The sequence below is a fragment of the Vigna radiata genome, chromosome 6 (genome assembly GCF_000741045.1).
Source record: "Vigna radiata var. radiata cultivar VC1973A chromosome 6, Vradiata_ver6, whole genome shotgun sequence".
Classification (NCBI taxonomy): domain Eukaryota; kingdom Viridiplantae; phylum Streptophyta; class Magnoliopsida; order Fabales; family Fabaceae; genus Vigna; species Vigna radiata.
In genome coordinates, this window is record NC_028356.1 from 29,442,811 (window position 1) to 29,455,982 (window position 13,172).

The following is a 13,172-nucleotide window of genomic DNA, read 5'->3' on the forward strand; positions in this document are numbered from 1 at the left end:
ATGATAAGTTTTGATGATTAGAAGCAAATATAAATTAATTTTCGCTTTTTTAAAATTTGTACAAAATAATCATTAAACTAATTTCTATTAAAACTACATCTTTATATTAGGTAATTAAAAATTACCCTTGTGCAATAAAATTCTTAAACTATAATATTTTTTTTATTCAACATTACAAAAAGATATTTTAAGTGAAGAAGAAAAAATGATATTAATAAAATATCATACAAAACTTCGAAATTGCACGATTAAGAAATGAAAAGAATAACTAAAAATCATTAAAAATGAACTAAATAAGAGACCAACCCCACAAATATTTTTTTTGGACACACAAACTTATCAAAGATGCATGTGCATAGCATTTCTATATGTTAGACAAAGAATGCTTTAAACAGTATTTGCATCTGTCCATCCACAGAAATGGTATATGCTACACTAACTTAGATACTTTATATTTATTGAACTAAACTGATAATAATTTGGTATGATAAGATTTTATATTTCTTAGTTGTTTAAACACAAGGTTAAATTCAAACAAAACGTTTGTGCAACTCAGATCTAATCTAACCATTCTCATTTAATAATATTATACTTACAAGTATAATAAATTTTTTAAAAATGTTATTCTTATCACATATCCGTTAAATAAAATTTATTGAAGTACGAGAAATCCCTGAAACGGATAGTCATAAATAAACGCGTAAAATTTAATATAGAATGAAAAACTCATATAACGACAAAATGATAAATTAATAATCTTTATAAAACTGTTAAATATTTAAAATTAATTTTAAATTTATAAATCTGAGGTGTTTATAGAATTTGAATCCTCTATTGAGTGTTCTAAATACACGTAACTGCACTAACTTTAATGTTTAAGAAGGGTATTTTGAAAGCTGAATAAAAGTAAGACAAAAAAATTCAATATAGTAAAAAATTATCTATGAAATTAATGTCTTTTGTATTAAAAAAAATAAAATGTATATATATATATATATATATATATATAATATAATATAATATAATATATATTTTATTTATAATAGAAAAAATATAAAATAAATCTAAAATGTAAATAAATAATAATAATAAACTAATTATGGATAAAAGTAATGGAAAGATAAAGATAATATATGTTTTTTCTCTCAAACTGATGCATACAAATTGTGTGTATCAAACTTGTTATTAATGTAATTCACAAAAATTTAGTGAAAATATTTGTTTCGAGTGACACCAAATTATTAATGATTTACCAAGACAATATAGATAACCAAATACCAATCTAAAAAATGAAATACTAGAAAACTTTCTTAAGCAACAAATCTAGAAGGTTCATATAAATATCTTCTTACAAATCACAGTTAAAAAATACATTGTTGATATCTAATAGATAAATAAACTACTCTTAAGAAATTATTAGAATTATATAAATAAACTAACAAAACTCATCTTTATCATGAAAAAGAAATATATATCGACAAATCAAAGACAATAATAAAAAAAAAAAGTTACAATAAATAACAATTCGAAAAAATCATTATCATAGAAAAGATAACCTTAAATAGAAAACTTAAACTCACATTTATATATTATTTTTTTAAATATTAAAATAATTTATTTACAAGTTTATTGTATAATATGGAGTGTATGAGCTGTATTATTGATTTAGTGATAAAAGTTAAAAGGAATAAAAGTTGGCAAGTAGAATAAAAGGGATTGTGAATTTAATTTTTCCTGTAACATTTTGAAGTTATAAAATTTTTAAAGAAATTAGAATGGAGATGGGAGAAATACTTACGCACATTGTGTTTTTTTTATGATAATAAAAGATAATAAAGTTATTAATATTATAATTATAAAATTAAATAAGTAAGTTATAATTTTATTTTGAATAATATTATTTGTTTTATAGGTTATTTTATAATAAAAAAATATTTAAATTAAAAAAAATAAATTTAAAGAAACAATAAAATTGATAAAATAATTATTTTAAATTTAGAAACTTTTATTTAAATGGTTAAATATATTTTTTATCTCTTAACTTTTAGTGAAAATTGGAATTAATCTCTCTTTGAAACTTTAGACTAATTTAGTTTCTTATCTTTAAAACTGCATGAATGTAATCTCTAACCAAATTTTATTAAGTTTATTTGAAGTTTCAAATACATTTCTCAATTAATATTGAAAAAATAAATTGTGTTAAACAGTGTAAACCACTCAAATATTATCATGAAATACGTTTGAAATATCAAATAAACTTAGCAAAGTTTTGTTAAGTGAACTAAATTCACGTATTTCTAAAGTTAAAGGACTAAATTAGACTAAAGTTTCGAAAAGAATCTAATTTCAAATTTCACTAAAAATTAAAGGGTTAAATATGTTTTTAGTCCCTATACTTTGGGGCGATTTTGAGTTTATTCCCTCTTTCAAACTATGGTACAATTTAGTCCTTCAACTTTAGAAAACTCTGGTTTTAGTCCTTTTTACCAAATTTTTTTAACTTTATTTGCTGTTTCAAACGCGTTTCTCAATTAACATTGAAGCATAAATGTGTCAAACAGTGTAAACAATCCAAATGCTATAATGAAATGTGCTTAAAACAACAAATAAAGTTAAAAAAAATTGGTAAAAATGACTAAAACCAGAGTTTTCTAAAGTTGAAGGACTAAATTGTACCATAGTTTGAAAGAGGGACTAAACCCAAAATCGTCCCAAAGTATAGGGACTAAAAACATATTTAATCCAAAATTAAAATACCAAAAACCTATTTAACCCTTATTTAAATGATAAATTTAAAAAATAAATGTGTACACTAAAAAAATCGCATGTATATATAAATATAAATATCTAATAATTAAATATATAAATTTCGTATGCCATTCTATGTGCATCTTCTATACCATTTAAATGAGCCAAATACATATCAAAAGAAATCACTTACCCATCTAAATAGTTGACATATGTAATAAATATGTTGAATTTAAGTGGAGAAAAATAAATTAAAGAACATAAAAAGTATTTTGATTTCCTATAAACAGTTGTTTTAAAATAAAATAAAATATAGAAAAAACTCTTAAATGAGAAACACAAAAGGAGAAAAATCATAATTAAATATTAATTAAATCATAATTAAATCATAAAGTTTATTAATAAAATGATGTTTACAACTCATATGGTATTAAAAAAGTATTAAATATATTGAGTTCAAACCGAAGACAGTTTCTAACTCTGGTCTGTCTTACCAAGTCCCCTTCTTCTTCCATTCTTTTCCATCTATATATATATACATATCCTCTCTCCCCTTTTTCTTCCACCCATGACACTCTGATTTTACTCCCCAATTTCCCTTATCAATCAAATGGCTGTGGAACTCATGGGGTTCCCCAAAATCGATGATCAAAAGGCCATCCAAGAGGCTGCATCGGAAGGCCTCAAGGGCATGGAACACCTGATCCGAATCCTCTCTCACCAACCCTCTCACTTGAACACCGACCTCACCGACGTTACCGTCTCCAAGTTCAAGAAACTCATTTCCCTCCTCAACCGAACCGGCCACGCCCGCTTCAGACGTGCTCCGCTTCAGGTTAACCCCCCTGAACCGGTTCAAACCCCCGAGCCTCTTCAAACCCTCGCACCGGCTCACAATCCTCCCTCTGCACCGCTCCATCTTCCTCCCCCGCAAACCGCCAACCTCTCTCTGCCGGCGCTCTTCGCGTCGCCGGCGCCGGTTCACCATGCCTCGGGGAGCGTCACGCTCGACTTCACCAAGCCGCACAACGCGCTCCGGAACTCCAAGGCGAAGTCCGTGGAACTCGAGTTCTCCAAGGAGACCTTCAGCGTCTCCTCCAACTCCTCCTTCATGTCCTCCGCCATCACCGGCGACGGCAGCGTCTCCAACGGCAAGATCTTTCTCGCCCCGCCGCCTCCGCCTCCCGCGACCTCCGCCGGGAAACCGCCGGCGTTCAAGAAACGCTGCCTCGAACACCGCGAACACTCCGACGACGTCTCCGGATCCGGCAAGTGCCACTGCGTCAAGCGAAGGTACACCGCGTTTCACCCGATCGTAATCCCTCTCTGAATTGTTGACTAGAACTGTTATATTAAATAAATAATCTAATTTTTTTTATGGCATAAAATTTAATTCGGAAAATAGGAGTATTCATTAATACACTAAAAGATGCTTGTCATAACTATTCAAAGTTTTTGACTAGTCCGTTGAAAATGAAATCTCTTTTATTCTTAAAAGTTTAATTTGTTTCACGAGAAACCAAATTTCATGTAATTAATTCTTATGTTTTTATTTAAATTTTAATTAAGTTATAATAGAAAGAAGATAATTTAATTAAAATTTAGAAATTATGAATTTGGGTTTGTATCATATTTAATTGAAAGTATTAAATTTAATATTAGTAATTAATGAAGGAAGATAATGTTTTAAAGAATGAGATTGGGGTGTAAAGGGGGCGTTGAAGTGTTTTTGTGAAGTAATCACGTGAGTGGGGTAAGGCAGCGTTTGGGAGTCAACGATTTGGGTAGTGGTGCAGTTAAATGCATTAATAGGCATACCACGCGTGATAGTGACACGACAACATAGGGTTCCTGTGCTGTGCCTGTGTCTGGTGTCTCCATTGTCCAGAAGCCAGTTTTTAGAAATTCCTGTCTCACAAACAACTCAGACAATTTCAACCTTCCCAAACTCAACCTTCTTTCAATCCCTTGTCGTTTTTTTCACTCTTTACCTTCCATTTATTTATGCTACTTTTTTTTTTGTATATTGAAAAATAAAATAATACAATGCCGTTAAACTCTAATTTTAATATAGTTTTATTAAAAACGAGGAATTTTTTTTTTTATAAAATAAGTCGTTTTACGTTTTTTTATGCGTTTCTCTAATTTGTTTATTTTAAACATAAATAATTTATTATTTTTTTATTAAGTGAGTTGTAACCGCTTCCTTGAAATTTACTTATTCTTAAATATTTATTTGCTGTAATAGTTTCTATAGAGTTTCGAATTGAAAGTCAATATAGGTTTTTTATTTTATGTGTACAGAATAAAATGTAATTAATTAATTAATTTTACGTTCAGGAAAAATAGGGTGAAGAAGACTGTGAGAGTGCCGGCGATAAGTTCAAAGATCGCCGATATTCCACCGGACGAGTACTCGTGGAGGAAGTACGGTCAGAAACCGATCAAGGGCTCACCGTACCCTCGGTGAGTGATGTTGTAAATTTTGTTGACTTTCATCTCACAAAGACTCGTTCTCTGACGTTGATTTTATTTTTGTGATAAGGGGGTATTACAAGTGCAGCACGGTGAGAGGGTGTCCTGCAAGGAAACACGTGGAGCGTGCACCAGACGATCCGGCGATGCTGATAGTGACGTACGAGGGGGAGCACAGGCACGCGGTTCAGGCCGCGATGCAGGAGAACGCAGCCGGAGTGGTGGGTTTGGTGTTCGAGTCAACGTAGAAAGTGGAATAGATTAAAAAAATTGGGAAGTGGAGGACTTTTTTTTAAGTTATAATTTTTGGAAAGTGTAGTTGGAACCATGGTTGCTTTGTAAATTTCTTTTATTTATTTTTATTATTAGTATTAGTAATATTATAATATTTAGTTTCATAGATAATTGAAAATTGGAATCTCAAAGTTATTTATTTCTATCCTTTTGCGAAAAGTCTTGATAGTTATGATTCTTTATGATTTGGTATTGGGAGGAGGTGGTATCCGAGGCAGGCTCACTCCATTCATGTTTTTTAATTTAATCATAAAATAAACCAATCATTATTTTTATTTTATTGCTCTGACTTTCGTTAACAAGTCACCCAAATTAAATGCCATGAATCATCACACATTTTTTAATTTTCCTCTAGAACCCACTCTTTTTAATATTATAACTCTAATTTCTTTTAATTGACTAAATGTTTCAAACTTTCTTTTAAATATAATTTATTGGAAAATGATTTTTAAACCTAACATAGGGACAAATGGATCACAATATCATACAGATGATTCTGATATCATGTTGGAAAATATTTTTTAATTTAATTTAATTTTATAAAATTAGTTTTTAAGATGAGATTTATATCTATTTATGTTAAAAATTAATTTTATCGTGAGATTTTTAATTATATTTTGTATTAAATAGTTGCTTTTACTTTTTCTTTTCACCGTTTTTAATAAAAACGGGTACCTTAAAAGGGTTGAAGTTTGAATTCCTTTTGTGGAATTCAAAGTTGAAACAATGAGATTGTTAAAGTGAGGTGGAAGAGACTCATCATCTTTAATCGTCGTTGGCTTTGTACCTGACTTACTTCTACTTTGAAAATTATTATATATTATATATTATTTTATAATTTCACTCGCTTTTCCAATTCATTATTATCGACAACTTCATATCTTTTATACTTAAATCACTTTCATTTTCTTTTTCTAATTATAAAATCTTATGGTCAAGTCATTTAACTCTTTTTATATTTCCAACATCTAAATATTCTTTACTTTTCTCTTTCCAAAATTAGCACATTTCAAATCAACTCTATTTATATTAAAATTATACTTAATTTCAATGATTTGATAAGCAAACAAATACCAAGATTTTTTTTTTTGAAAAATCATATACAATCACGAAAAACAAATAAAATATTACACATCCAATTTTCTACCGCGAGAAAAAGAAAAAAAAAATCCACTTTTATACATTTTATAACGATTTATACATAAACTAATCTCATAATCAAATAAACGTAATAAATTAAAATCAAATTACATGTAATAAAACACTTATTCTTTTATTCTAACATAATAAATAATAATAATAATAATTAAAACATAATTTTTGAGTCTCTTTTCTTTTTAATCCAAAAGACACTCCATAATGAATAATGAATAAAAGAAGGTTTGACACGGAAAAATACCTGCTCCCACCAGATTTTTCGAAACAACGTTGAATTTTAACTACAACAAAAAACTGACACATTTTGTATACATCAAATCATACAAAATGTTGTTGCTACTTGCTTTTCATCTTAACAATGTTAGGATGCTATTGTCACTACACTTGTTTCTAAGAAATAACCATTTCTCATCAAAATTCTCTTAAAAATACTAAATGATTTTTTATTTAATGAGATTAAATTAAATATGTTTAGAACAAAAAAAGCATATAATTAATGGAACTTGTTAAGTCTTGAGATGAATTTAAAGTTCTCACTGTCACAAGTTACCCAAAGGAAGCACAAGGTGGGTTCTTTAATGAACCAACAGACATTAAAATTAAAGTTGCATGTTACCAAAGATGGCATAACTAGTGGTCAAATTCAATTCTAAATTGAGGATTCAAAAGCCAATGCCTAAACACCTATATATAGAAAATAAAATTTATTTTTCTTTTTTTAGTTTTTGATAGATCAGGAATAGATTGTAATTTATAGTTTAATATTGAAAAAGAGAAGAATGAGACTTGGAATCTCACATGTGTTCATATGATAAAGAGATAATAGACTTATATCATAATATAAAATTAAAAATTATAAAATTATAAGATTATAAAACTATAAAATTAGTAAATTATTAATTTATAAAACTATAAGATTAGAAGTTCCAAAATTATAAAATTATAAAATTATTAACTTATATAGAATTATCAAATTATAGAATTATCAAATTATAAAATTATTAAATATCAACGAGTTTTGAAAGTTTAATAGACAATTTGAAAGTTTATAAATTTATCAAAGATTTAAAACTTATTTATTGAAGAGACATAAATCTTTAAAACCAATATTAATAAACTAGTGTTATTAAAATCAATTAGAACTTGTCAGTTAATCCAACCTATCACGGGTTCAAGTTCGATAGAGTTAATTTATGTTTTTTTTTTTTAATTTTGATATGAGTTAAATTTGAATCTGACTCACTAAGAACCCGATTAAAATATTAAAATGAAGGCTTGTGTGAAATAATTAGGCAACATGAAAAGTTCATAAATCTATACTTAGTAACTCAATTTTTCTGCAAAAACAAATTTGAATCATTCTTAAGCTACTTAAGATTTTGTTGAAAAGACTTTTTGATATCTTTGTGTGAATAAAATCTTATGTTTGATTGATCATAAATATAATTTAAGACTATTCCCCTTTATTTAGATTTGAATTAAAATTTTTTATTTCTATTTTTTAATTGAATAAAAAACTTGTAATTAAGTGAACTAGTGAGCCAACACATTTAGCCCACCAACCTGTGATAGACCGGGTCCAGTTAAAATATTTTTGGCTCACTAATAAGTGCATTAGGTTGGGTTTACTAACAAAATAGCCAACCATTGGTGGATCGAGCCAGATTAGACTGCGACCCGTTAAAGTTTTTAAATTCATAAAAGACTTAAAACTTAATTAAACAACCAATAATGCAACATCTTAAATATTCTTATTTAATAACATTATATTAAAAAACATAGCATATCTTTTCTAAAGCATAATTTTTTTTATTAAAACATTAATGATGAATAAAATTTTTTGAAGAGAGAGAAAACTCTAAAATCAATAAAAATAAACTAGTGTTATCAAAATGGATTCGAACCTATGAGTTAACCCAGCCCATCGTGGGTGCTAGCCGAGTTGGGTTGAATTTTTTTTGGAATTTCTATACGATTCAAATTTGATCTTGGCTCACTACGAACCTAACTCATCCAGGTTGAATTCGTGGTAAGCCGGGTTGACTCACCAATCTACCTAATTTTTCTAATAAGCACTTTTTATTGGGTTAATAATTTTACTAAATATTGAAACGAAGGCTCACGTAGAATCATATTTGTATGGAATAATTAGGCAACATGAAAAATACACTAACCTATACTTAGTAACTCAATTTTTATGCAAAAATAAATTTGAATCACCTAGCTACTAAAAATTTTGTTGAAAATATTTTGTAATATCTTTGTTTGAATAAAATCTTATGTTTCATTGATTATAAATATAATTTAAGACTCTTCTCCTTTAATTAGATTTGAATTTGGAAATTTTTATTATTTTCTTTTATTGAAAAAACTTGTAATTAAGTGAGTTACCGAGTTAACCCGTTTAACCTACTAATCCGTGGTAAGCCGGGTCAGGTTCAAATTTTTCGGCCCAAACAATAACTGAATCGGGTTATGTTGACTCACTAAGTAGTCAGCTAGTGGTGGATCGAGCCAAATTGGAGCAGGTAACCCGTTAAAGTTTTTAAATTTATCAAAGACTTAAAATTTAATAAAACAACCCAAAATGCAACATCTTAAATATACTAAAAAACATAACATATATTTTTTAAAACATAATTGTTCTTATCAAAACATTAATGATGAACAAAAATTGTTGAAGAGAGAGAAATCTCTAAAATCAATAAAAATAAACTAGTGCTATCAAAATGCATTGGAACCTGTGAGCCAACCCAACCTGCCATGGGTGTGAGGCGGTTTGGGTGGAATTTTTTTGAAACTTCGATACTAGCCAAATTTGATCCTAGCTCGCTAAGAACCTGACTCAACCGGGTTGAACCCATGGTGAGACAGGTTGGCTCATCAATGCACCTAATTTTTCTAATAAGCCTTTTTGGTAGGGTTAGTAATTTTACTTAATATTGAAATGAAGGCTCATGTGGAATTATTTTTGTATGGAATAATTTGGCAACATGAAAAATTCACAAATTTATATTAAGTATTTCAATTTTTATGCAAAAACAAATTTAAATCACTATGAAGCTATTATAAATTTTGTTGAGAAGATTTTGTGATATCTTTGTTTGAACGAAATCTTATGTTTGATTGATCATAAATATAATTTAATATCTTTCCCCTTTATTTATATTTGAATATATTTTTTTTTTGTTATTTTTATTAATTGAAAAAAAAACTTGTAATTAATATTGAACCAACCTGTTTAATGCACCAACCCGTGGTGGACCGAGTACGATACAAATTTTTTTGGCTCGCTAATAGATGAGTCGGGTCAGGTTGACCCACAAAGTAGCTAACTAGTGGTGGATCGAGTCAGATTGGACAAGGTGGCCCATTAAAGTTTTTAAATTTATCAAAAACTTGAAACTTAATTAAACAACATAAAATGAAACATCCTAAATATTCTTATTTAACAATATTATAGTAAAAAACAAACATAATTTTTTTAAAACATAATTGTTCTTACCAAAACATTAATGATGATAAAAATTTATTGAAGAGAGAGAAATCTATAAAATTGATAAAAATAAAATAGTGCTATCAAAATTTATTGGACAATTTTGAACCACCACAGGTTAGGCTAGGTTAGGTTGATTTTTTTTTTTTTGAAATTTCAATACGAGCCAATTTTGAATCGGGCTCACTAAGAACCCGAATCATTTGAATATAACCCATAGTGTGCTGAGTTGGCTTACTAACACACTTAATTTTTATAATAAGTATTTTTCATTGTGTTAGTCATTTTACAAAATATTGAAATGGAGGTTTGCGTGTAATTATTTTTGTATGGAATAATTAGACAATATGAAAGATTCATAAATCTGTACTTAGTAACTATATTTTTATTCAACAACATTTGAATCACTATGAAACTACCAAAAATTTTATTAAGAAGATTTTGTGATATCTTTTATTGAATGTAATTGTATGTTTGATTGATCACAAATAGAATTTAAGACCATTATTCCCCTTTAATTATATACGAATTATAAAATTTTTGTTATTTTTTAATTGAAAAAAAAAATTGTAACTAAGTGAGATAATGAGCCAACCCGTGGTAGGTAGGTTCAGGTTCAAATTTTTTCAGCTCACTAATAATTAAGTAGAGTTTGGTTGACTCACTAAGTAACCAAATTTCTTTTTTTGAAATTTCGATTCGGGCCAATTTTGAACCCAGTCACTAAGAACCCGGCTCATTTGAGTTGAATCATTGTGAGCCAGGTTGGCTCACTAACCTACCTTATTTTTCTAATAAGTATTTTTTTGTTGTGTTAGTCATTTTGACAAAATATTGAATCGAAGACTCGTGTGGAATTATTTTTATATGAAATAATTAGATAACATGAAAAATTGAGAAATTTATACTTAGTAGTAACTTAATTTTTATACAAAAACAAATTGGAATCACTATGAAACTATTAAAATTTTGTTGAGAAGATTTTTGGATATCTTTGTGCGAATGAAATCTTATATTTGATTCATAATAGATATAATTTAAGATCCTTCCCTTTATTTAGATTTAAATTATAATTTTTTTGTTAATTTTTTTAATTGAACAAAAAAATTTTAGTTAAATGAATTAGTGATTCAATCCGTTTAACCCAAGAATCCATGATAGGTTGAGTCATATTTAAATTTTTTCAACTCATTAATAAGTGAATCGATTTAGATTGACTCACAAAGCAGTCAGCAAATGATGAGTAGAGCCAAATTAAATTAAACAGCCCAATTAAAGTTTTTAAATTTATTAAAGACACAAAACTTAATTAAACAACCTAGCTATAACGTCTTAAATATTCTTATTTAATAATATTATATTAAAATACATAACATATCTTGATTAAAAGATAATTGTTATTATCAAAATATTAATGATGGATAAAATTGATTGAATAAAAATCTCGAAAACCGACAAAAATAAATTCATAAAAACGTTATTGATAAATAAACTTTCTTGAAGAAAGAGAAATCTCTAAAACCCAAAAAAATAAACTCTTAAAATTTAAGTAATGACAACGATGGTGATCAATAAGCTTTAATAAATCATTAAATAATTAAATTTATTTTAAACGCATAAAGGAAAAAATTGGAAGAAAGGTATGGTCAAGATCTTTTTTCCGTATACCAGTAATTAAGGCAAAGAATCAAGTCAACATGAGTCAATTTTTCTGAAATTTCAATGAGTCATTTTGGAATCCGGCTCAATAAGAATATGGGTATATGAAGTGAACGATGGTGAGTTTGATTGGCTCATCAACTGACTTATTTTTTCTTAAAATATACATTTTGTTGAATTAATTATTTTACAAAATATTAAAACATAAATTCACGTGAAATTATATTTGTATGGAATAATTAGACAACATGAAAAATTCATAAATCTATATTTAGTAACTCAATTTTTAAACCAAAACAAATTTGAATCACTACGAAGCTATTAAAAATTTTGTTGAGAAGATTTTGTGATATGTGAGTGAAATCTTATGTTTGATTGATCTTATTAAATATAATTTAAAAACCTACCCTTTATTTATATTTGAATTAGAAAATTTTTGTTATTTTTTTAATTGAAAAGAACATGTAATTAAGTGAGGTAGTGAGCCAATCCATTTAACCCATCAACCCGTGGTAGGCCGGGTCAGGTTATAACTTTTTCAGCTCGCTAATAAGTGAGTCGGATTTGGTTAACTCATTAAGTAGCCAACCAATGGTGGGTCGAGCCGAATGGAACTAAGTGGCCGTTAAAGTTTTTAAATTTATCAAAGACTTAAAACTTAATTAAACAACCTAAAATGCATCATCTTAAATATTCTTATTTAATAATATTATACTAAAAAACATAACATATATCTTTTCAAAATTTAATTGTTCTTATCAAAACATTAATGGTGAATAAAATTGATTGAAGAGAGATAAATTTTTAAAACCGATAAAAATAAACTAGTGTTATCAAAATTGATTTGGATCTGTGAGCCAACCCGGTCCACCACCGATTCGGGTCGGGTTAACATGAATTTTTCTTTTGGAATTTTGATATGAGTCAATTTTGAACTCGGCTCACTAAGAATCCGATTCATTTGGGTTGAACTTATGGTGAGCTAGGTTGGCTTACCAACCCACCTAATTTTTGGGTGTTGCTCCCTCCACCTCCCCAAGTGGGTCCTACACCTCCCCACTATTTTAATTTATTTTAAAAATATTCTACACCTCCTCATTATTTTTTTTATTCCAAAAATACTCTACACCTCCCCATTATACTTAACATTCTTTCTCTTTCTCTCTCTACATTAATGGAGCATTTACATGGCTCATTAATGGAGCATTTACATGACTCAAATTTGAACTTGTGATATATTTTCTTAAATAAGTTTGATTCAATCATATTTTCGCTGTTGAATATATTTTTTTCTTTTCAAATTACTTAATAAATCGTAAAATTTTGTTCTAAATTTCTAGAA

General features: G+C 27.8%; 1 protein-coding gene across 1 annotated transcript; it reads left to right on the plus strand.

Annotated features, from left to right (window-relative positions):
• The first annotated feature begins 3,234 nt into the window (after nucleotides 1–3,234).
• On the plus strand, nucleotides 3,235–5,660 carry LOC106763832 (probable WRKY transcription factor 11). Its single transcript, XM_014647988.2, has 3 exons — nucleotides 3,235–4,041; nucleotides 5,089–5,214; nucleotides 5,294–5,660. The coding sequence occupies exons 1-3, from the start codon at nucleotides 3,359–3,361 to the stop codon at nucleotides 5,469–5,471; spliced, it is 987 nt and encodes a 328-aa protein (XP_014503474.1). The 5' UTR covers nucleotides 3,235–3,358; the 3' UTR covers nucleotides 5,472–5,660.
• Nucleotides 5,661–13,172: the final 7,512 nt, after the last annotated feature.

Coding starts and splice junctions, on each gene's coding strand:
- LOC106763832 (XM_014647988.2), top strand. CDS start 3,359: ATGGCTGTGGAACTCATGGGGTTCCCCAAAATCGATGATCAAAAGGCC. Junction 4,042..5,088: donor TGCCACTGCGTCAAGCGAAG/GTACACCGCGTT, acceptor TTTTACGTTCAG/GAAAAATAGGGTGAAGAAGA. Junction 5,215..5,293: donor AAGGGCTCACCGTACCCTCG/GTGAGTGATGTT, acceptor TTTTGTGATAAG/GGGGTATTACAAGTGCAGCA.